The sequence below is a fragment of the Perognathus longimembris genome, chromosome 5 (assembly GCF_023159225.1).
Source record: "Perognathus longimembris pacificus isolate PPM17 chromosome 5, ASM2315922v1, whole genome shotgun sequence".
NCBI lineage: Eukaryota > Metazoa > Chordata > Mammalia > Rodentia > Heteromyidae > Perognathus > Perognathus longimembris.
The window spans coordinates 54,995,605-55,021,520 of record NC_063165.1 but is presented as its reverse complement, the minus strand read 5'-3'; the positions used below and the strand labels follow the sequence as shown (position 1 = coordinate 55,021,520).

At 37.8% G+C, this 25,916-nt stretch overlaps 1 protein-coding gene across 1 annotated transcript in view; it reads right to left on the bottom strand.

Annotated features, from left to right (window-relative positions):
* Fgf12 (fibroblast growth factor 12) overlaps positions 1-25,670 on the bottom strand; it is a 341,337-nt gene extending 315,667 nt beyond the window's left edge. Inside the window, exon 1 of the mRNA XM_048346939.1 lies at positions 25,467-25,670. Within this exon, the coding sequence (XP_048202896.1) occupies positions 25,467-25,557 (91 nt within the window). The 5' untranslated portion in view covers positions 25,558-25,670. The remainder of the gene's footprint in view (positions 1-25,466) is intronic.
* Positions 25,671-25,916: the final 246 nt, after the last annotated feature.

Here is a 25,916-nt window from a genome sequence, read left to right as displayed (position 1 = left end):
CTTGATCAAGATGTGGCTCAAGTCCAGATCCCAGACTTGGCTCTGAGAGAATGTGCCTTCTAGAAGATTCCTTCTTGAACCTCAGCTTGATCGTGTATAAAAGGACTGAATCTTTTCTGAAGTTCATTCCAGAACATCAATCCATGAGTCAATGTAGAACACATTAACTCTGCAGTAAGAGCTGAGTTAGTTTTTGAAGATGTCAAATGGACTTACTGTTTACTAAGTGGCCCATAAATTAAATTGTTGTTTTTGTCTTCAACATAGCCACTAATTCAGTGGCATGTGTTAAAGGTTATATTGTATTACAGTGAATTTCACCCATTTAAGGAAGACATCAGAAGAGAAGACAAAAACTAACATTCTCTTCTGTCATTTGAAAGCAACTAAAGCATACTGTACCATTAACACTGTTTTTGACCTCCTTCTCCCCTGGATCAGAGACAAACGACAGACAGGGTAACAGTGATTCACCTAGTATTTAGAACTGAAATGGCAAATTTTGTATTTCTACACCTCTTCTGAACTCCAAATTCTCTCTTCTGTTTGACATACCCAATTATGCCTTACACTTATCTTCCTTGGTGGCTTACTGTCCAGCCTCCATCTGAGCTTAGAAAATCCCCTAGCCATTCTTTTCATCACAACTTAGATTTGTCACCAAGTACTGAAGCTGGAAGTGACTTTATAATGCATATGTTTCTGCTTCTTTCAGATAGTTCATCCTGTGATATTTCTGCACTCATCAAGCATCTTCTTGCATGACAATAGTAACTAAAGACACTAAACAACCAAATCACTTATTATATGTTCTATGTGAGTACAGTTATTAAATTTCCTTTTGAACTTAAATCTGCCTTTCAATCTACCAAACCCACTTCTACTTACCTGAAGTCATCAAAATATCATATTACACTGCAATCTCTTCTTTCTAGAACAATTCCTTTAGTGTCATTACCTGCTCCTGGGTGATTTCAAATTCTGGGTGGAATCACCTATGTTTTGTACAAATTGTGGCACCCAAGAACTGAAATCTCTTCCTTCTCACCTGCAGCTGTTTTGTGATCAGCATAGAGTACCAAGCTACATCTGGATTCATCATTTGATTCCCTCCCTTACCTGTTATTTCTTCAACAGTCTGGAGAACATAGACTGAAATGTAGCTGTAGTGCAGAGAGACACAACAATAAAGCTCTGGGCCTTGTTTCCATATTTGAAACTGTTATAGGAAATGAAGAGGACAAGGCTAACACATAATTTGCTCAGTCATTAGTCACAATCCAAAATCTATCCTAATCTCTGAGGCTTAACATAAATAATATTCCAGAAAATTACCAACGTATACATTTCCACGAATGCATGTTCGCAATGCATATAAATGAATATATAAAATGCCCATACACGTATATTGTAGCCAGCCTTACTCTATATTGCAAACATACACATATAAATATTTATGATATGCATAATAAAAATAGTATATATCTAGATATTAGCTATATGAATGTATAGATACGTTGGTCTCAACTGTGAAATGTTTCCTACTTATTTAATAGTCACACAACTCTAGCAAGGAATGGATTTGAATATTCAATTTCATACAAGCACACAAAGTTTGTCAAAATTCACTTTGTAAATTGACAGAACTAAAACTATCACTTAAGTCTATGGATTATGGGTCCAATCTCCCTTCACAGCATTATTTTCAAGTATCTAAACATCAAGTTTAGCTCTAAGACTCAGTTTATGAAATCTTCATAGTCTCTTTTGTTGTTGTTATTGTTGTTATGCCTGCCCTGGCATTTGAACTCAAGGTCTGGGTGTTTTCCTTGAACTTTTGTCCTTAGGGTTAGCGCTGTATCACATGAGCTACAGCCACTTTCTGCTATTTTAGTAGTTAATTGGAGGTAAGAGTCTCACAGACTTTCCTACTGGATTGGCTCCTAATCTTATCTTCAGATCTCAGCCTCCTGAATAACTAGCATCGCAGGCGTGAGCCACCACTGCTCAGCTCATGGTCTCTTTTAACTCAATTACTGAGATGTGTTTGAGCTAGATGTGGCACTCCCATAGCTATTTCTGTATTTTGCTACATGACTGGAAGGCATATGATCTTCACTTTGAAAATGGGTAACCACTTGTTTAAATTCCTGATCAAATTTTTCTAATCACAAATAGTGAGACGTAGACGTTTCTATAAATATCATCACAGGGGTTCTACATGGACTCTACAAAACATTAACAGCCCCCAGTCACCAATAGCAACATCATTCTTCAAAGAGGAAATACACAAAGAAGAAAAGCAAAAACAGATAGGGCTTGGAATATGGCCTAGTGGCAAGAGAGCTTGCCTTGTATACATGAAGCCCTGGGTTCGATTCCCCAGTACCACATATATAGAAAACAGCCAGAAGTGGCGCTGTGGGCTCAAATGGCAGAGTGCTAGCCTTGAGCAAAAAGAAGCCAGGGACAGTGCTCAGGCCCTGAGTCGAAGCCTCAGGACTGGCAAAAGAAAAAAAAAAAAACGGAACGATTAAACATTTTTTTTTAAATCAAACTTTCCAGTTCCATTATCTATTGGTTAAACATCTTCTATTGGTTAAAAAAAAAACTCAAATGTAGTTGTCGATAATTATGGAAAAGCTTTTCTAAAATACAAGCGCTGGGAACCTTTCTGACACACAGAAATCTAATGTAGGACAAGACAATCTGTTACTTTAACAAGTTTAATGTGACTCTCAGGTACATGTCCAAGTCTGGCATTTGTTTGCTCTAGAGGGTCACTTATCCATAAATATGCCACCCCCCACCTCCCTCTCTGAGAACATCAGAATGTTTTATCAGCAACAACTGTGCTAAGGTAATTACCATATGAATGATGCTTCCTACATTTGATATTCATTTATTTCTCCTATGAATACGTTTCCAGTACTTACAGCTTTCACTGTCTCACTTCCTACATACCTGTGCATATCTCAAGTCAGTTATCTACCTCTACAGAGAAACTGCTCACCCAGGTCCTCTATAGAACTCCTTACTTCCCAACCTGAAGATCCATGTTTAGTCTATATATTACCGCTGTCTCATCATCCATGAGATAACTGGGCATTCCTTCTTGCTGCTTTTTTCACCTAACTTGTGAATCACCACATTCTCCTTAACTTCCTCCACTTTTCATATTACAAGATTCTCTATTTCTTTAGTGGGATTATTGATTGCTTGATTTGTTTGGTGTGTGTGTGTGTGTGTGTGAGAGAGAGAGAGAGAGAGAGAGAGAGAGATACTAGGGATTGAACTCAAAGCCTTATGCATTTGTTACGCACTCCATCACTTGAGCCACACTCCAGTCCAAGATTCAGCTTCTAATGAATACATTTAGAGGCACCCAGGCTTAGTCTCTGCATTTTCTTTCAGGTCCCTATTTCCCTCTTGACTGAATACAGTTCTATAGCACTCAATCCTATCTATAGTGATAAGTCACATGACCATCATTTCTGCAGTCTTCACCCTCCCCTCCACCTAAATTTCAGAGTGGCACTGTCATATTCAATGTCAAACTCACTATCTTCATCAAAGAACTCTCAGCTTGCTCCTGAACAGCATCACTCTATTTTAGTCTGCTTTTAATGCAATGAATGATATCTTACAAGTGCTCAGGCTTAGGTCCTTGTGCATTATTAAATTCTCTCTCTCTCCAGCCCCCCTGTCCAACAGTTATCAAATCCTGTTCATTCAGTTCTATTTAAAACATACTCTGAATATTATTATATGTTCCCATCTCACCTGTTATTACAGTAGTCCAAGCCTTTCTCCAAAAATACTATAATGATCTACTACATTACTCTGTTGTAGCCTATTTTTATACCGCAGCCAGACCAATCTATTTAAAACATAACTGGCTTACTACAGACTTGTCGATGCTCTCCAGAAATTCTCATCATCCCATGACCTCAAAACTAATTCCAAACTTTTTGCCATGGCCTAAAAGATCATCTTCTACCATTTGACCTCACTTTGACCCTTCCATGCTGTTCTTCCTGCTCCCCTTGCATATGCCAAGCTTGTTCCTTTTTTGGAACCCTTGCACTGGCGGTTAAAGGCTGAGGGTAACTTTTCCCTAGATATTTGCAGGCTTATTTCCTTACTACTTTTGACTCTACTAAAGAAAAGCCATTCCCTCAGAGATGACTGATTTGTCCGAAGTGTTCTTCCTTTCCTGCTTTCTCCCCTGAATACATTTATGCCTCCACCTGCATTATACTATATGCATGCTGGTTGTTTATTTATTTATTGGTTTACTTCTGCACTAGAAAGTAGGCTCTGAAAATAGACATCGTTGTGCTCACCACTGAATCCCTAGCAATTAAAAGAGTACCTGGCAAAGAGAGGTCATCAATAAATGAAGGAAGGAATAAGTGAAAGAACGAGCAAATTCATTAGCCATGCTTGTTCTTAGCCTGTACTTCATTGCTTATTTTTCCCTTCATCTAAAAAATGCTTTTTTCACTCTTGTGCTTTTTTCTTTAGATCAGGAGAAGAATAATTAAAAATAAATTGGGTGGCGTCTTCCTTCCCAGATAAGCCTCCCTGATAACATGTGCACACACACAAACAACCATCACCACTGTAACCACCATCCCCACTATACACCTGTCTTTGTCTGGCACCGGTCCTATAAGATGTGGGTTTTTTTGCTTACTTTCTTTCCTCTTACCATAATATGAACATCTTGTTTGCCTGAAGTCCAACATGTACTAGGAATCCAATAATGTCTATAGCTGTCTGACAGCTAGTGCTTACAAGAGTCTCTACTGTTTTCTTCCATGTAGGATATGCTTTTACTGGGCTAGTACAGTTCATCAATGCTGTCACCACACCTAAAAGTAGTTCATTTGTTCTCTCTGACTCAAAGGCAAAAGTGCCCTGAATTAACCCTTGATACAATATATATTTTCCCATTAAACCCCCAATCATAGAAGTTGGCTCAAGTATTGCAATTCATTGCCACACACATTCTAAGATTCTAGTTAATAGCCATGGGTGAAAGTGAACTAAATCAACAAATTGTTTTAGCTTCTATCATGGTGCCTAACTTAATGCAGAATGAAAATGTTCTATATAGGAGATAGCAATAGCACCCTTTTCAAGTAGCAGCATAATTTAGTACAGCAAATTGTATACAATATGGGCTATTCATGGAACTCTTTACACCAAAAAAGCCATCTGTGAGAAAATATGCTCTATCAGGATTAAACTTTACAACATTGTTTTTGATTGGACCAAAGATAATTATAATTAGCTTACATATGAGAATTTTAAACATCACAGAGGCTAAAATTTTTGTCTAAGTTTCTTCTTTAAGTAAATGAAAGCACCAGGCTTCAACTAAGATCATTAAACTCCAAATGCCAAGAACAGCAAAATTAAAAGCCTAGGCTCAAAGATCCAGTCATTTCACAGAGGTAGGAAGCTTAGAACAACCACAAACCAAATTTTCCAGGCCTCAGTTTCTTCATCTGCCGAATAAAAATGTGTGTCTAAGTCCTACAATTCTGCTAGCTCTTCAATAGTATCATTCTGTACTCTGATTCACTAACAATCTCTATGCATCCTGATAACTTGTCCTTCCCCTTTACAAATTTATATTTCATGGATTATCTTTGTTGCCTAATACCTGTGTTGTGATCACAACAGCAAGGTGAATTGGAATTGCTGAAATTTAATCATGCCAAAATCTTTACGAGGTAAGAAAGTCAGTCAGAGCAAAACCTACACTTAGAATTCTAATAACTGCCTTAGCAGACATCTGCAACTTTTTGGAGCAAACTAGCTATGTTTATTTATAAGGAAATGGTTAAAGGGGCCCAGGAGGCAAAATAGAGCTCACACAAAACTGAAGACATTGGACATCAGTGGACAATCTCAGCCCCAGCTATTCTCTTTCGTTTATTTTTCCTCTGAGCCCTACAGAGAGAGCAAGGCACTTCCACCTCTTGTGAGCAATCTAGCTCCACCTCAGGCTGCCCCTCTTTTTCCGTTTCATAGGTGAGATCACAAAGCTCAACTGTTTATAATTCCTGTGAGAGGGGAAGAGAAGGTATAAACATCAGAAGGAACTGGACTTCAGAGCATTCTTACCTACCCTTGTGTATTGCTGCTATAATAAATCCAACCAATTATATAAATTTTAGAAATCTTCAAAACATTATATCTGGCATATATTAATCATATAAATACATAGACTGGAGGCACACAAAAGAAAATCATCATAGGACTTAAACACCTAAGAAGAAAAGATTACAGAATATGTCTTAATGATGTTAATTCTTTCAATAGTATTTTACCACTTTGAAAATGAGTTTTGAACCAGGCCCACTGGCTCAAACCTCTAATCCTAGCTACTCAAGTGAAATCTGCGGATGGTGGTTTAAAACCAGCTCAAGCAGAAACATCTGTGAGACTCATATCCAACTAACCAGCAAGAAGCCAGAAGTGGAGCTGTGGCTCAAGTGGTAGAGCCCCAGCCTTAAAAAGAAAAAGTTAAGAGAAAATGTGAAGCTATGTTCAAGGCTACTTTCAAGCCATAATACCAGCACAAAATTTTTTAAAGAAAGAGTTACATTATGACATTTTCATACATGTATAATATACTTCAATCATAGTACTTGATTTCTTCACTTAAAATCCCCTACAATAAATAAGAAACACAATTACCAGTTTTTTTTTTCATTCTGAGTCTTACATGTATCCAGGATATTATTCTCTGACCATAGATTAACCTTAGAAAGTATTTTGTCTTCTATTTTGTGTCTTCCAAGTTCTAATGCCATAAACATCATTTTCATTTGAGGTCATGAAATCCATAAGTATTGTATTTTGGAAAAAACTCACAATAGTGATTCAACTAAAACTACTTACTTTAACATTAAGTACAACTAGAATATTTCTAGCTGACAGTAAAGGAAACAAGCAAGCTAATTTACTCAGTTTACTGAGCTCATGTGAATAATCATAGCAGCCAACAGTAATTATTGGAGAAGTTAAAACCCAAAAATATTGTGTACTCTGAACATGGCATTCTGTCCTAAACCTGTGGTGGTGTTAAAAACTGACACATTAGATATCATTAGCATTTTTAGTTAAGATTAGTTGTGCTCACCTACGATCTGTTCTATCAAAACATGCATTTTTTAAACAAGTAAACAAATGCCTGTTGTTTGCCACATGCTATGAGATTTAACAATGCTGACTACCAAAAAACATATAAAGTTATCTAATGTCTTTCCTTTTCCAACCCCAAATATTCAACTTTTGAAGTCACAGAAAAACTTATGATCTTTTAAATATTCTTACAACTAGCTAGACAGTAGGTTGTAAGTAACTTTTGTTCCCTAAGGTAGAGATTAGAACTTCCCTCTGGTGATAGAAATCGTCGTGTTTGTGATCTCTCTGGTTGAGTTGCTGTATTCATACAAATGCAAGTCAGTTTCCTACGTTGTCCTCCAAACCTCCACCTCTGCCACTATTGTAGCAGATGTTTCTATAGGAAATATTAAGTATTTTGGTTTCACAGCTTAAAGTGAATATATTTTAACTGAAGCAAGTTCATGGGGAATTAAATAATTCCACATAATATCTACACCCTCCCACTTGAAAATCTTTGCAGGTCCTTCTTGAAAGATTTGTTTCATGTTTGCCAAGGGTCTGGGAAAGAAGACCAAGCTACAAACAGCATGCCAAATTCATCTGCTCTACCATCCACCTTGAGAGAGAGAAGGTGGAAAGGTATATGTCATGCTTTTTCAGGCTGGACTCCAGGTGTTTAATGAACAATAGCCAAACATTTAGGAAGGTGCTGGCCACTACTGGGATGAAGGCAGTCAGGTATTTAAAGGGTGTGAAAGTGCTGCTCCTGCTCATCTGGAACAAGAGTCAGTATCCTTGGAAGGGAGAAGGAAGAACTTAACTACCTTTCTGGGAATGAGAGCAGTGCCTAATTGCTGGAGGGGACAAAGAATACTGACAGGCTGAAGGTTAAAGGAAGATAACCAGATGATACTCCTGGGAAAGGTCATGCAAAGCCTCTGAACTATAACAGCAAATCTGAACTATATCAGCAAATAGCTGACCTTAGCTTTCCACTATTTACCTACATTTGTGCTTCCTTTGGAAATTTAGTTCATTAATCAGAAGACCCAGTTTTGTTTCTTTTTTATTTTTAAGTTTAAAGAAGAGTAGCAAAGTTCCTCAAAAGCAGCAAAGTAGCTCAATGGTTTAGAGTGGAGAAGACATGTGGAGATGCCACATCACATTTTCAGAATGTGTAAGCACTCTTTGGTATTTCCTGGAAATTAGTTGATGAGGGAAAAGAACCTAAGAGTTGAATCTCAGCAACCTAAGACCAAAAGAGCCTAGCTCTCAGAACTTAGAAATGAAAGTGAATTTAATTTTGAGCCACAGGCTGAGGAGGTCAAGTGCTTAAATTGTAATGTGAATTGTGCTTGCATCCTATACTGACCCTATAAATAATCTACCAAGACACAAGAAAGACTTAAATATTAAGCACCACAGACTAGGTTAAGCATCATGGACTGATGATAATATTGCTGTTAGGTTTAATTTCCTTAAAAGCTTGATATATAAAATCACTTTAAAAAGCATTATCCAAATGTCTGTTTCAGATTGATTACTCTCTCAATACCATTTTACATCTGTTTTTATTAATGAAATCAATTTCAAAATTATTCTTAATTGTATGGATATTTTTGTGATGAGTATCTTATGGGAATAAATAAGGATCTTGACAAAGTAAATTGGCTACATATAAACTCTAAATTTTTTTTACCAGAATGAAGACCTATCTTGAATAATAAGAAAAAATTCAATATATAGATAAAACATTTTGACAATATTCAAAGATTTAGCACTAGTATACTATTTTGTCATACACTATCAGAAAGAATATGTTGGGATAAATCATATAAAATGGTATGCATTTGACATTGTACAAAAAAGATGAGAAGAAAAATAAATAACAGATACATTACTAAGTACCTAACAATTCAGGGGTTCAAGCAACTTGCCCACAGTAATGTATTTAATCCTTAAAATAACACTAAACACTAAGCACTAAACATTAAACCCATTTCCTGTAAGAGGCACAAAAAAACCAGTAATTGCTGTGTCACACAGCCACTGAGTGCCAGAGCTAGCACTTGTATTCCTTCTTTGTCTCCAACACCCTTCTTCAACCTTTACAGACCTCACATCCCACCGTCTTCAAAGTATGTTCTTACAGGACCCTCCAGAGGTCTCCAGGCCTTAATCAAAGTTTGCAGACTATTGAGAGTACAACCAAATGCTGGTGGCTTACACTTGAAATCCTAGCTACTAAGAAGGCTGAAATCCAAAGGATCATGGCTTGAAGTTATTTTGAACTGAAAAGTCCACAAGATTCTAACTGTAAACTTACCAACAATGTCCTTTGCCGTGCAGAAGCTCTGCAGTTTGATGCAGTCCCATTTGTCCAACCTTTCTTTGATTTGTAGCCTTTCTGGGTCTTTGTTAAGGAAGTTCCGTCCTGCGCCAAGGAGCCCAAGTGTTTCTCCTACTTCTTCCTTTAGTGTTTTCAGGGTGTCTGTTTTGATTTCGAGGTCTTTAATCCATTCGGAATTGATTTTGGTGCAGGATGATATATAAGGATCTAGTTTTAGTTTGTTGCATGTGTTGAGCCAGTTTTTCCAGCACAATTTGTTAAAGAGGCTATCTTTCTTCCAAACTATTGTTTTAGCCCCTTTATCAAAATTTAAGTAGGTGTAGTTCTGTGGGTTCATTCCCGGGTCTTCAATTCTGTTCCATTGGTCTTCAGGCCTGTTCCGGTGCCAATACCAAGCTGTTTTTATTACTATAGCTTTATAATACAACTTGAAGTTGGGTAATGTAATTCCTCCAGCACTGTTCTTTCTGCTTAGGATTGTTTTTGCTATTCTAGGTCTTTTATTATTCCATATGAATTTCTTGATTGCTTCCTCTATTTCATCAAAAAATGGTGTTGGGATATTAATGGGTATTGCATTGAATTTGTAGATAGCCTTTGGCAATATTGCCATTTTGATTATATTAATCCTCCCAATCCAGGAGCATGGGAGGTTTTTCCATTTCCTTACTTCTGACATAATTTTGTTTTTCAAGGTTTTAAAGTTCTCCTCAAAGAGGTCTTTCACTTCTTTGATTAAGGTTATTCCTAGGTATTTTATGTTTTGGGGGGCTATTGCAAAGGGCGTTGCTTTCCTGATATCAGCCTCGGTCTTTGGGTCATTAGCATAGAGAAAGGCCATTGATTTTTGAAGGTTTATTTTATATCCTGCAACATTGCCAAAGTTTTGGATCAGCTCTAGTAGCTTGGGGGTAGAGTCTATGGGATTCTTTAGGTATAGGATCATGTCATCTGCGAAGAGAGAAAGTTTAACTTCATCTTTACCTACATGGATCCCCTTTATATTTTCTTCTTGCCTGATTGCTCTGGCTAGGAATTCTTGTACTATGTTGAAGAGCAGGGGAGAGAGTGGACATCCCTGCCTTGTTCCTGATTTTAAAGGGAATGGCTTTAGTTTTTCACCATTTAGAGTTATGCTTGCTGTTGGTTTGTCATAAACTGCCTTGATTATATTCAGGAATGTTCCCTGGAATCCCAGTTTTTCCAGGGCTTTTAGCATAAGCAAGATAAACAGAAAGCCCACAGACTGGGAGAAGATCTTTACCGGCCATTCAACGGACAAAGGCCTCATATCTAAAATATATGCAGAACTAAAAAAATTACCTTCCTCCAAAACAAAACCGCAAAGAACTAATGGCCCGCTCATCAAGTGGGCTAAAGACCTACAAAGAGACTTCTCTGATGATGAAATGAGAATGGCCAAGAGACATATGAAAAAGTGCTCTAGATCACTGGCCATAAAAGAAATGCAAATCAAAACAACATTGAGATTCCATCTCACCCCAGTAAGAATGTCATATATCAAGAAAACTAGGGCTGGGGATATAGGGCAAGAGTGCCTGCCTCGGATACACGAGGCCCTAGGTTCGATTCCCCAGCACCACATATACAGAAAACGGCCAGAAGCGGCGCTGTGGTTCAAGTGGCAGAGTGCTAGCCTTGAGCGGGAAGAAGCCAGGGACAGTGCTCAGGCCCTGAGTCCAAGGCCCAGGACTGGCCAAAAAAAAAAAAAAAAGAAAACTAACAATAACAGTTGTTGGAGGGGATGTGGCCAAAAGGGAACCCTACTTCATTGTTGGTGGGAATGTAAACTGGTTCAGCCACTCTGGCAAGCAGTATGGAGATTCCTCAGAAGGCTAAATATAGAACTCCCCTATGACCCAGCAACCCCACTTTTGGGTATTTATCCAAAAAACCACAAACAAAATCACAGTAAAGCCACCAGCACAACAATGTTCATTGCAGCGCAATTTGTCATAGCGAGAATCTGGAACCAACCCAGATGCCCCTCTGTAGACGAATGGATCAGGAAAATGTGGTACATATACACAATGGAATTTTATGCCTCTATCAGAAAGAATGACATTGCCCCATTTGTAAGGAAATGGAAAGACTTGGAAAAAATTATACTAAGTGAAGTGAGCCAGACCCAAAGAAACATGCACTCTATGGTCTCCCTTATTGGAAATAATTAGCACAGGTTTAGGCAAGTCGCAGCAGAGGATCACAAGAGCCCAATAGCTATACCCTTATGATCACATAAGATGATGCTAAGTGAAATGAACTCCATTTTATGGAAATGATTGTTATATCACAGTTGTAACTACTTTCAACATCCCATGTGTATCTGTAGCTTCTACTGTTGATGATGTTCTTGTATCACCTTCTTGTGATTGTATCTACACTATCTCTGTAATCTTATCTGAGTATATTGGAAACCGTGTATACTGGTATTAGAATTAGGAAATTGAAAGGGAATACCAAAATTGAGAGACAAAGGGTAAAATAAGAGAAACAACAACAAAAGCAATACTTGCAAAACTGTTTGGTGTAGGGGCTGGGGATATAGCCTAGTGGCAAGAGTGCCTGCCTCGGATACACGAGGCCCTAGGTTCAATTCCCCAGCACTACATATACAGAAAACGGCCAGAAGCGGCGCTGTGGCTCAAGTGGCAGAGTGCTAGCCTTGAGCAGGAAGAAGCCAGGGACAGTGCTCAGGCCCTGAGTCCAAGGCCCAGGACTGGCCAAAAAAAAAAAACAAAAAAAAAAAAACTGTTTGGTGTAAGTGAACTGAACACCTCAGGGGGTAAAGGGGGAGGGGGGAGGAGGGTATGAGGGACAAAGTAACAAACAGTCCAAGAAATGTATCCAATGCCTAACGTATGAAACTGTAACCTCTCTGTACATCAGTTTTATAATAAAAACTTAAAAAAAAACTTACCAACAATGACATGACATCTGAGGATCAAGCTTCTAAGCCAGCTCAGCAACAAAGGTTCATGAGACCATTATTTCCAATTAACCATCAGAAAGCCTTCTCGAGTGGTAGAATACTAGCCTTGGGTGAAAAGGACCCAGACCCTACGTTCAAGCCCAAGTACATGTGCAGGTGTATGTGCACACACACGAGCACACACACACACACACACACACACACACACACACACAGCTAAGATAGAAGTATGGCTCGAATACTATAGTGCCACTGGACCCAATGTGAGGACTTGTCTTCTAATCCCAGTATAAGCCAAAAAACATGCCAGTTTTACTCAATTGACCTCAGCTTTTCCCCCTTTTCATTGAACTATTATTCATGCACAATAATATGACTTTAGTTCTCCTGTCATTTCCTGTCAGGGATTAAATATATATACAAAATCGTTCCATCAAACCAATTCCACCTCCTTGGAGTTCTTCTACTGTCATTACATGCAGAATATTTCACTGTTCTCACCCTTTTATAAAGAATAAGTAAAAAGATCTTTCTCCTTTCTGAAAACCCAAAATTTTCTTGACATGATTTACATGCACATTTAAATGCAGAAAGGAATCTATAGCTTATGGTATCCAATTTGCAGAACAACTGGTACTTAAACATAGACATTTTGGTTACCTTCACCCTATAGACCTTTCTTCTATCTATGTGTCTGCTCTGTGTGTGTGTGTGTGTGTGTGTGTGTGTGTGTGTGTGTGCCTCGCTCTTTCTCCCCTCTCTCTCTTTCCCTTCAATCTGAAGTCTAAATAACTTAGTATACAAGAAGAGTGGACAAGTTTAGGGACTTTGTAGATACCATCTTGGTTTCTTGGACTTTCTATCAACAAAAATTTCACAGATGCTCTGTGTTTATTTCAATTTGAGGGAAAATGAGAAAATCTGTATCTGTTTTACTGTATTCCATTTTACAAATGAGAGAGATGCAAGAGAGGTGCTCCATGACAGGGAGGTATAACTAGTGGACTGTCAGTCAGTAAATACTGTGCAAATTCTAGGGGCTTTGCAGGAAAATCACGGTAATGGAAGGTAACTTGAGTGCTGTTTCAAGACAAAGGTAACTTTATGTCTGTGTGCTACCCCATCCTTTCCCTTAGGCAATGCCTACAAAACTTCTCAGCCTCTGTGGTGGGTACTAGGGATATCTTGTTACCAAGATCAGAGCCAACATATGAGGTATTCACACCCTGAGTTTGACCTTTGATAAATTTTTATGCTAGTACATAATTCACTCCTTCAGTTCACAATTTTTTATGCTACTTTCAGATGGCAGGCACCATACTAAATACTAGACATCATGGTAAGACAGGAAGAACTACTAAAGGAGATGGAAAGAGAGACAAGGTATAGGGACAATACTGACAAATATGCGCCAGTATATGTGTGTAATTATTGTACAAGCATTGGAATTTTAACAATTAATTATGCCACCCACACATAAGTGAACTTTTTATATCTATTAAAATAGCTTTCATGAAAGATGGGGCATTCAGGAACGTGAATAGACATGAAGACAGTGGTTTATATGCATGAATGCTGAGATTGTCTTAAGAATGAAGAGGAAAAATGTCTGAGGCGATGGGTAAGGCTGGGGTACAGTGTAAGCATGTATGAAAGAATCACAGTAGACTCTCTTGTACAATCATATACCAATAAAGAAAGTAAATGTAAACAAAAACTATTTAAACATGGAGCACAGAGGTGATATCATGTTAAGTTTTAAAAGTTTGCACCATATTGTAGGATGCAATACAATTTTGTAAAAGAGAAAAAGTAAACAAAAGCTAAACAGCAATTATTTAGGGATGAGAACAGAGATATTTAAATATTTCTCCTTTTTTTGCTTCTCAGTAATTTTCTCTATTCTAATTGATATGTTAAAACTAATATGTGGAGTTTTGTAATTTGAAGGTATCTAAATATATCCCTATATATTTTAAACTAGCCACCTGTGGCAGTTACCACAGAGGGCAGTTGGGGCAGTAGTGTATGGTGACAGCAATACTATCTTTCATAAAAAGTAAGAGAAAGTCAGCCTCTTATGGAATAGCTAGATATGTTTCCAAAATGAGTGACATCATTTTTGTCTCTCTTCTTTCCTAGTCCTGGACTTCAAAACTGAATATATCACACCATTGTTTCCTACCTTCCAGTATGGTCAAAAGCTGGAAAGGAAAAGTAGGCACTGTACTTTCTCAGTAAAGAACTAAATAAACATTGAGTAGAACATCATCTCTGTAGAAAGCAACATGATAGAAGTGATTTGGAAAGTAGTAAAATAGCTAGAAACAACAGTTCTAGGACAAGGAGAAAGCATAGTCTTAAACAAAAAAGATGTTTCTTCATATGCCTTAAATATAATAGGAAATGCAAAAGGTCAAATTTAACTCATATCACTTACTAAAGAAATGTAAGGTATATATTTTCCACATAATAAATATATAAAAGGCAGATAGTAGGAAAGACTCACCTAGTAGGATTTTAAAAAGCATGTTATATGGTCCCAGAGGACATGTCAATATTATTAAGATGCTATATGCCTTTGAAAGCCACACACTATTTATTCTTCTACATTCCATTCATTCCATTCCATTCTTGATCATCAAAAATGGTGCTTCTGCCTTTTCCAGAGTATTGGAAAGGCAATCTCCACCCTTTTACTTACCCCTCTCCTTCTTTCCAAGGGTGAGGGAAACTAGTTATCTGACTGTGAGCTCAGCAACTGTGACTCAGCCTGTGATAGATTCTCTCTCTGTAGATTTCCTGTCCATGGACTGGATACTTTTTTGAGCTTCTAGGTGGGCACTTAAATTTTCCTCTCCTTATAAATGTGGAGTCCAATTCTCTCTGTCTCCACAGGGCTCAACCTAGATAAGGCTGAAATTCTTAGCAGGAAGGTATACTCAGAAAACACAAACCCTCTCCATAGTGACTTATATACATCAAGAGGTACATTATAAACAAAATCCCTAAAATTTAGTCCAATCATTATCCAATCCAGTAATGCAATAATCTAATAAGAAATTGTATGCATTTAATAGACATCTGCTTGACAACTTTGACTATTTTAACATTTATTTTAACTCAGTATTAAGGGTAGAGGTAATATGAAGGAGGAGGAAGAATTTATTACTTATACCTTTCCCCGAGAACACAGCACACAGGAATTTCTGCACAAGAATATTTATCACAAAATACCTCAAGTCACAAAAAAATGAGTATAAGCTAAATATCTAACAATAATGGCCAAGCTAGTAACTATACCACAGACATGATACCTCTTCAATAATTTAAAATCATGTTTAGAAGAATCCTGAATAAAATGTTAAATCCTGAGGTATTCTTAATTAAGATAAGTTAAAAACATATGACCCATACATTTCCCACCTAGCTACATGATAATTAGTATATAATGTACAAGTTATGGCGTATAGCACAAAAACACAAATTCCTGATTCCACTAACTGCAAGAGTATCTCTTTCCAAGAACCACTGCAAACAGATTCTTTCAAGGATGTTTAGAAGAAAATATATTTTCCAACTATTTTGTCTACCAATTCCATATCTAGAATAATTATTTTACACAATAGGAGAAAAAAAGGTAAGACACTATTTTTCTATGATAAATTTTGTTACAAAACATTCACATAGAATGAAAGTAATTATATTTGAGTTGTGATTTTATAAACTATTTTTGTTCTACAGATTTTACATTGTCAGTTTTCTCCTATAAACAGAAAAATACATAATCTGAAGCACATATCCTTAGTTTATTAGGAAAAGGAGCACATTTTCATAAAATTTCAAATAACCTAGGCCTACATGCAAAGCAAATCTTCCATCTCTGAACATTCATTATTAAATCACCATTGATCACTTATTCTACCACTAACAATTTGGAATGCATTTTAACCTTGAACTCACAAAAACATGCATAAACTCAAGCACATACATAGCTATACAGGCACTTCAACTTAAAGCCTATTAGGAAGAAATAAATAAATGCCTATAGATATGTAAATGTTTTCCTAGAGAAGCCCTAGTTTTATGGTTTGCTGCATATAACTGTAAGGAAATATGCTACTCTACCAACCAAGACTCACAAGCCAAAAATCCAAAGATAGTAGTGATTAATGGTTTTATTTTCTGTAGTGAAGCAATTTTAGAAGATGCAATTTTAGAATTGCATTTGACTCCTCATTATACTCAAATATCCCCATGCTCCTTGTGAACATGGGACTGTAGCTAGGTTAGCACAAACCCAATACCTTCTGTCAATCTTCTGGCCTCAGCCTTTGAGTAGCTGGAGCCCTAGGTGTGTCCCTTATCTCCAGCCAATGTGTTATTTTTTAGAGTGCTACAATGAGTTAGGGTAAGGAAGTAATTGGTACAACTAGTTTCATGAAGACAACACATGGCTGTGTACCCACAAGTTCCTGAGTGTCAAGGTCAGACACTAAGCCAGTTCGCTGGTTCTCAACTTCCTCCAAGTTAAGCAAATAATTACAGCCTTAGAAAATGATGCAGCTAGCAACAACCCCTCTCCCCTCAAAAAGAAAAAGATTCATTTTGTGCCACTAAGTTTTATTTAAAGACCAGGCAATCGCATCCCAGCTGGCTTCATTGAAGCAACAACGTGGGCAATCAGTGACACCAACTGCAGTGCTATCATTGCTCTAAACAGTAATGAGTGGAGGGGGTAGGATGGTACTAGAAGCTTATGTATAAACAAGAAAAATCATTTCAGTGAGGGAGATTGTCTTGCCAGATTCACAGTGTTTTCTGATCTGGCAACCTAAGAGACTCAAATGTCCTGCATTGAATGGCATTTGCCACTTAACACGAGTAAGATCGTGCAATGGAAGTAACACGGCACAAAGGGTAGCAGTTGCATCTACCAAGTTGAAAGCCAGAATTGTGTTGTGGTTTTAGTCCATTCCATAGAAATGGAGGGAGTAGATCTGTCAGTATTCTAAATCTGGTGTCCGAATAGAATTTACACCAATGTAAAAAGCTGATGTCGTGTAACTATCTGGGAATAAATGGACATGTTGAAGTAAGGACAGAGAAGTGTAATATAGATAATAAGACAGGACACCTGAAAACTAGAAAGGCTAAGGAGGCTTGAATTGAGCTGCAGGATAATTCCCTGTGTTAAAAAAAATGAAGTCATTTATATTTTCATCTTACTTTCATTCAAACACGTTCTTCTGGTAAAATGCACAGATACATTGCTCCTTGCCTTCCAGCTCTAATTTGCAATAATTCAGCAATTCCTTTTGAACTCTTAGGATGCTCTTGAAGCTCAGCAGATTATTGGAAATCTGGAAACCATTAGTTATGCTTCTCTTGAAGTGATTTTAGCATCGAATATAAAATTGGGTAAGTGTGTGTTGGAGTGACACAAACTGAGGCTCCCTGCTACTTCCCTTTGGCAAATAGCTCATCCTTTCTTCTTCTCTACTTTTTGTTTATAAAAATCTATCTTCCTGATGTCCCAATTCTAACCAACACAGAACCTAGAATTGTATGCTGAATGGAAATCTGGCCACTGCTGAGGAAGAATATGCTTCTTTCACTGTCATAACCTTGGAAAGAGAAGTACAGATGAAAGGGAGAGGTCCCCTTTGGAGAAAACTAGCTGCCCTGATGTAAGCACTTGAGGCTTTGGGGAAAATCTGTCTTGATTCATCTCTGGCAAATGCACTCCTGGTTTCATGACTCAAATGGGAGCATATAGTCCAATCCCAGTGGTGCCCTGGTTATATGCCCCCAATGTACACATTTTTAGTTGGTAACATTGAAGAAGGAAAATATTGTCTACCTATGTCATCCTTTGCCTGTCAATACTACAGTAGTGATGAAAACAACAGTAGTGTTACAGAGTTTGAGGGAATACAACTAGTTTCTGCTTCCCCAGATGTGACTGAGGGCATCTAATGGTAATTTGCACATTTCAGAGTATGAAGAAAGGAATAACTGAATCCTTACCATCCTTGCAACTAAACCATAACACTGAACAGATAATCACAAAGTACAGGGAAACATGGGTGGAGACTTTACATCTCTGGTACAGAGGTGGATGTCACTTATGGAACAATGTACTTGCTAGACTAAAGGCACACAGTAACTTACTAAAAGAGTGATAACACAACTAAGCCAATTGGTAAAACACTATGAGTGGAAATCAGTTATCTATTCAGTCGATACCATATAGAATATAATAGAGAAACTGACTGGAGAGAACCTTTAACATAACTCAATAATTTGTATTACCTTTTGTGATTTCAAGCAACACTGTTCTGATATATGATCAGGATAGTCCAGATAACAAGCTACATTTGCAGATTATGTCCAAAAAGAGTTGTTAACATCTCATAGGACTCTCTTGATTACAGACACTACTACTATGATCGCCACTGTAGTAAAGGTCTCATTACGGTTTGTGTTCTAGGCTACTAAGGCTTTCACACGGAAATATGTCACTTCGGCTCACAATTCATTTGCCAGTGCAAATCATGTGCTTACATTTTACTACAAAGGAATGGTATAAAAACATCCACCAAGGCCCCCAAAAGAGAAAACCCAAAACACTGGGTGACAAGTGATCATGACACCTCTACAGTGAAAAAGTGAACACTCTTATTCTTTTTTCAAATGGTTGAAAGACCTAGCAGATGGGCCTAAGGACGTGCATGCTGGTGGATCTGAATGACAACCAGGTTTAAATATTATGTGACATATTTCTTCCTCAAACATTGACATACCATCCACACTAAATAGTTTTTTAAAAAGAAGCATGAAAAGGGTCTGTCACTTGACTATATATATTATATGTGTTATATATAGAGAGAACGATTTCTCAAAGATATGATAAAAGTAAAGGAAAATATGATCATAAAAATGGTTGAAAGAGTGGGCTGGGGATATAGCCTAGTGGCAAGAGTGCCTGCCTCGGATACACGAGGCCCTAGGTTCCATTCCCCAGCACCACATATGCAGAAAACGGCCAGAAGCGGCGCTGTGGCTCAAGTGGCAGAGTGCTAGCCTTGAGCGGGAAGAAGCCAGGGACAGTGCTCAGGCCCTGAGTCCAAGGCCCAGGACTGGCCCCCCCCCAAAAAAAAAATGGTTGAAAGATGTGAATATAAACCTCAACAAACAAAATACACAAGTGACAAGCAAGTACATGTAAAGATGTTTAATAGGATATGCCCTTAGTGGACTGCAAATTAAAACATAGAGTAGCAACACACACTGATTATACTGATTAAAACTTCAACATGTTCTGGCTTAGGGTATGGAGCACCAACAATATGTAGGTATGCATGGTAGGAAATCCAAATAGCATAGCCATTTTGGAAGACAGTTTGACCGTTTCATACAAAAGTTAGCTTACCTTGATTATACAATTCTACAACTGTAGAATTTATGTGCCCACAAAATTTATGTACCCATGAAACATGTATATTGATGTCTACAGCAAGGCATAATACATGAAGAAATCTTGAAACAAGCAAGATTTAGTGGCTATATGGCTAAAATAAATACGTAATTCTTAGTAGGTGTAAGGATACATGAGCTGTGTTGTATCCATGCAGTTGAATATTCAGAACTAGAAAGAAGTGAGTTCCTAAGCAGTGGAAAATTGGAGTAAACTGAAATACACATTACTAAGTGAATAAAAAGCTTATACTATATTATTGAAACTGCATGACAACCTACAAAGAGCAAAACTATGAAAGTAAAATTTTAAAAATGAATTTTTCTGTAAGGGAGGAGAGGGTGAATAGGTACTGTAGAGAAGATATTTTAGGGTAGAGAAACTCCTCTGTGTGATATAATAGTGATGAATATGTGCCATTGTACATATATCCAAACCTAGAGAATCTGTAACACTATCATTGAGCACTAATATAAACTATGGATTTAGTTTCCCTAGTGTTAATGTAGGTTCATGCTATGTAACAAGTGTAACAAATTGATGGTGATGGTTGACAGTTGGGACAGTACAGATTTCCAAGGACACCTGTATACCCATGCTCAATTCTGCTGTAAGTCTACAACTCCTCTAAAAAGGTTATCCATATGAAAGTGTTCTTACATGTACACATAATAGGAGCTTGGAATACTATATAAATAAATAAATAAGTTAACCTTTTAGGTTTTCTGTCATTTACATTGAAAATCTCACACAAAACCATTAAAAATATTTTTGAAAGTAAAATTCATAAGAGGTACATTAAGTAGCTCACTCATCTTAGCCATTGGAATAGTATTTGAAATATGGAAGAATTTAAACTTATAACAGAAAATCCGGCTCATAAAAAGATCCTATTACAGAGATAATTAGCATGAACAAATCATTCATTTATCTCCAATTTTTCAAGTTTTCTAAGACTGGATAAGTGAAAGCAATTAGTTGCATACTTAAATCATTCACATTTCAGAATTCACCATAGAAAACTGAATACATGTCTTCAAAAAGTTGACTTTATCGTTCAGTTTTTTTTTTTTTTTTTTTTTTTTTTTTTTTTTTTTGGCTAGTCCTGGGCCTTGGACTCAGGGCCTGAGCACTGTCCCTGGCTTCTTCCCGCTCAAGGCTAGCACTCTGCCACTTGAGCCACAGCGCCGCTTCTGGCCGTTTTCTGTATATGTGGTGCTGGGGAATCGAACCTAGGGCCTCGTGTATCCGAGGCAGGCATTCTTGCCACTAGGCTATATCCCCAGCCCCAATCGTTCAGTTTTTGATTTGTTAATTTTTTCTTTTCTTTCTTTTTTTCCAGTGCTGGGGATATAACACAATGCCTCATACACCCTAGGCAAGCCTTGTACCATTAAGCTATATTCGCCCATACCAGCTCACTGGTAAATGTCTGAAGATTGAATTTGAATCCAAAGTATCTTCAACTAATAAATATATTATTCTCCTTTGTTCTAGTTTGGAAGGTAGCTATTACATACACATCTGAAGAAATGTGAAAGAGATTAAAGGGTGCTGTGGGGAAGTTATAAGCAAAGTTATAAGTAATGATGGAGTGGTGCTTTAAAGACTACCCAGTGTCCCGTGTCAGTGATTCCATTCTGGGAAATGAGCTAAAAACCATCAACCAGTTTGTGAACAAATATTATGGTTTTGGATCACTTCACTATCTTGTAGAACACGTAGAGCCATTAGCTGGACAAGTGTCTGATTTAATCTGACTGGGTATAGCTTTGTCTTGGATATCTATGTTGTCCTTGAAAACAGAAGTGTGGATGAGCTTTAGTTATGTTGTTTCTTTCTCTTTTCTTTTTTTTTTGCTGGTATTTTGAGAAAAACTCTCACATTGTGAGAGTTACAAGGTGGTCTCAAACTTGCAATCATCTTTCCTCAGCCTTTCTGAATGCTAAAGTTAGACATTCCCTATACCTCCAGTGCTAATTATGTATTCGAACTGATTGATGAGTTATATTTGCCCAATTGTTTCAATTCTCCATCAAGGAAACTTGATTTGATTGTTTAGATCCATCTTTAGATATCTGATAATACTCCATAAAGCAAGGATGAAAAGTCCAAAATTTACTGAATTCCACAGAACTACAACTCTATAGGAAATACATGATTTTCTAGAATAGCATAACATGATGGAACAAGGAGACAAGACAATGTATGTGCATGTGTGTCTGCACATGTGTGCACACATGCTTATCTATAGATACTTGTTCTACCTTTCATAGCCTCTTGCAAAGTATTGTTCTTCTTTGAATTTAAGATCTGTCTCAGTTTCCTCAGGGACCTACTTGTTATGAGGACAGAAATCTCTCTTCTAAAATAGAATGGCCTTTACACCAAAGTGATAAGAAACCTGAAGACTTACCCTCTGACAGAATGCTTCTTCTTTCTCCTCACTACATATGGACATGAATGAGAGCAGATATAATTATGTTGTTTTAATTCCTGCTCTTCTGTGAGTCTGTTTCTTAGTGAAGGTCCTCTCTCTTGAGGAAAAAAAATGAACCTGCTTAATTCTTTCTTTGTACTAAAAACTTTATATTTTATTAGGGTGAGAGAATTGGCACGTATTTTCAACAGGATTGTTTAGAATTCTAAACTTCTACTCTGTTAAAGAATGGACTCCACATGCTTTAAATCATTTCATCTTGAAAAAACAGAAAGAAAAAACAAGGATAACAATAAGCTGGAAATTTAGTTTTAAACAACTGACGTTAGCCTTGTCCAAGGAATAGTTCCTGTCATCTCCATCCTATTAAAGTATAAAGGGGTTATAAACTGAAGCACTAGATAAACTAGACAAGACACTAATGCCTAATAATAGGATAGAAGCCAAAATATTTTAAGAATGCCAAAAAGCTAAAAAAAATAAAGTTTATATTTTCTTAGCTTCATTTATTTGATAAAATCTAAAGGGAACATGGAAATATTTACAACTCTAAAATCTCAGCATGTGTTAGTAGACTCTTAACCTATCATAAAAATTACATTACACCCATCTAATTTCCTTATTTACCTCAACTGTAAAAGAACAGAGATAGCTAGTGTGAAACTCTATTATCGTACACTGACATTATTAACAACATTACTGTGTTCCTTTAGAGCAGTAATTTTAAATTAGCTTGCTTCATTGTAACTTTCTTTTATCAAATTCACTGTGAAAAATTTCTGATGCCTTTGTCCCAGTTTTTGTATGAACACTGAATATGCTAGTACTATATGCAAAGATATGCTATAGTCATTATAATGGCAAAAGTCTCATGGAAGAATCTATTTCAAGTGGAACACAGTAATATCAGTATCTAAGATCTTTTAAGCATGTTATATATCACAGGCTTAAAGTCCTTACCATAGTGCCTGTAATCCTGTAATACTTTTAAATCTTTAGCTATCATTCGGTGATGTTAGTACTAATAGGTTTTAGGTTTATGCATACAATCAAGAAACGGTGAGCTTATTAGTTACACATAATCATCAACTTCAAAGAGCCATAATTCCAACAAGTCTGTGTAATTCCAGAAACAATCTCTTGAAAATTATATATTATTTCTTTCTGTAGAAAAGATGAGAAAAAAATCTTCATCTTCTCTACTTGGAATGTATCACTTTACAAGAGTTTCTTTACAGAGAGAGATAGTTCCCCCAAATAAAATAACTACTTCTCTAAATAACAATAAACATATGGAGAAAGCACCACAAATTTAAAATGTTATGTACACAGGAACTAGGCAAGAGCGATCATTATTTCCTCATTTTAAGATGTACTTCATGAATTTCAAGATTTATGGTGACTTATCGAGAATACTTTGTAACTAGATATCTTAACTATAATTCACATGCTTTCAACAACTTATGCTACAAATCACATAGATAACCCATTCCATTTTGATCCATTACTGTTTGGAAAACTGACTTTGTGTGGTAACTGAAGATCTTACCTAGTTTCCATAACTAAATGCCCCAATTTATTCTATGCTATGCACCCTTTTAGTTTTTCATAACTGAGAAACACATATGTAAGTCACCTTTTATATTTGTTTCACATCCAAGAACCATATGCCTGAAATATATGTGAATGTGAAATAATAATAGAACACACATATCTCCTGGTTTCCTGAAAATATGTATTTTCAAATCATAAAGCCTTAATGGGAAGACTCTTACTTGAGAAAGGAGTGTCGCAACATCTTTTAGCACCCGCAAATATGATGGCAAAGCAAAAAGAACATCTAAATCAACTTCTAAATTACACAGACATAGAGCAAGAAATTTCATTGCAATTACATTTCAAAAGCATGTTCTCAAATTTTACATATAATTAAAGTACCTGATTTAAAAATAACTAATTTTAAATCGTTTTAACTTCATCCTGACTGGTGACTTAACCAGAAAGTCAAAGTTTTAGAAATGATTAATGAAACCTATATATATTCTAACCTATCCAAATATAATTTTCATAGTGCTAGAACAGAGTGAAAATAGGTGCCGTTACCCAATGAATCAGTTGCCCCAAAATAACACATGAAGTTTCTAACAGAAATTCTGTTATAATGTTATTGAATTGAATGTTGAAGTTATTAGGAATTGATGTACCAAAAATATTCTTTTACAGACATACTTGTTGAGACGTAGCAAAGCTAGACACAGTACCGTGCCTTCCTCTCTCCTCACTTCCCACCCCAATCAATAAGAAACAGAAAGCCAGAAAGCACATAAGCTGAATTAACACTTACAAAATGAACAAATACATGATTTTAAGGGAACTTACATCTTTAAAAATGCTGCAGAACGACGCATCATTTCGGCTTTAGCAAATCAGAATCACTTCATTTGGTTTTAGTTAGGTGAGATTTTTTCCCCCCACTAAATTTTAAATGACTTCTTTGAACATTACAGGCCATTCAAAGAGTTCTTTCCTCTCCTTCCCCAGCCATCACCCCATGGTTAAGCTTGTTGTTGGTTAGCATTCTCCTGTTTCAGCACCAAGGACAGAAATCGCTTGCTCTCCAGGGAAAATGAACCCCCAATCCCCCAAGGAATGCCAGATGTCTACTTTTCCGACAAAGGAAGAAAAGAAAAGAAAAAGGCTGCTAGCCTGGCTTGCCACCTGTTTAAAAGTCCCATCCTTCTCCAGAGGAACGCACCTGTAACTTGTCCGAAGAGACCCTAAACAACTCCAAGTCTCCAGCTGCCCTCGCACATCACATCTAGAGGAGCCAGGCGGTGTGAAAAGCAGGTCACTTGCTCTAGGGCACAGAAGCCCAGCGGGTTCCAGCTCAGGCGCTGGGTGACAGCTAAGGAGTGTGCAAAGCGTCAATGACTTCAGACATGGGGGGGGGGGGGCAGGCGCTGAGGCCCTTGCCTCGCCCCAGTAAGGAAACGCCTCCCCCCAACATTGCTGGAGGGGGAGGGAGTAGGGCGCACGGGTGAGGAGAGGTTGGGGGGCCTTTGCAGTGTGTTAGGGCTGGGGACAGAACATCGCTCACCACTTAGGCTGTCGCTGGACCTCAGGCTCCTTCCACAGAGACACTGCAGCATATGCACTCCTTTCTTCAGAGAAAGCCCAAGAATCTTCATGGAGAGGCGCGTGTGTGGGGTTCGGCCACTCCCCGCCCACCTCCGCTAGTTGTCCAACCAAAAGGCGGCCTCTCCTTGGAAGCCGGGTCTCGAGTCCATGGCGCGCGCGTCCCAGGTGGAGGGTGGCTGGCACATGGGTCGCGAAGGAGCCAGGGCGCAGGGCAGGAGCGCAGCGGACGCCGCGGCCAGGGCGGCGGGGAGGAGGAAGTGGCGCTCCTCCGGGGCCAGCCCTCCCGGGAGCCTGAGGCCCTGCCACTCCTCAGTGGGATCCAACGCGACACTTTGGGACTTTCCGAAGGAGGGAGGGCGAGGGACCCGGCTGCGCGGAGGACGTCACCCTCAATCGGTGCCTCCTTCCA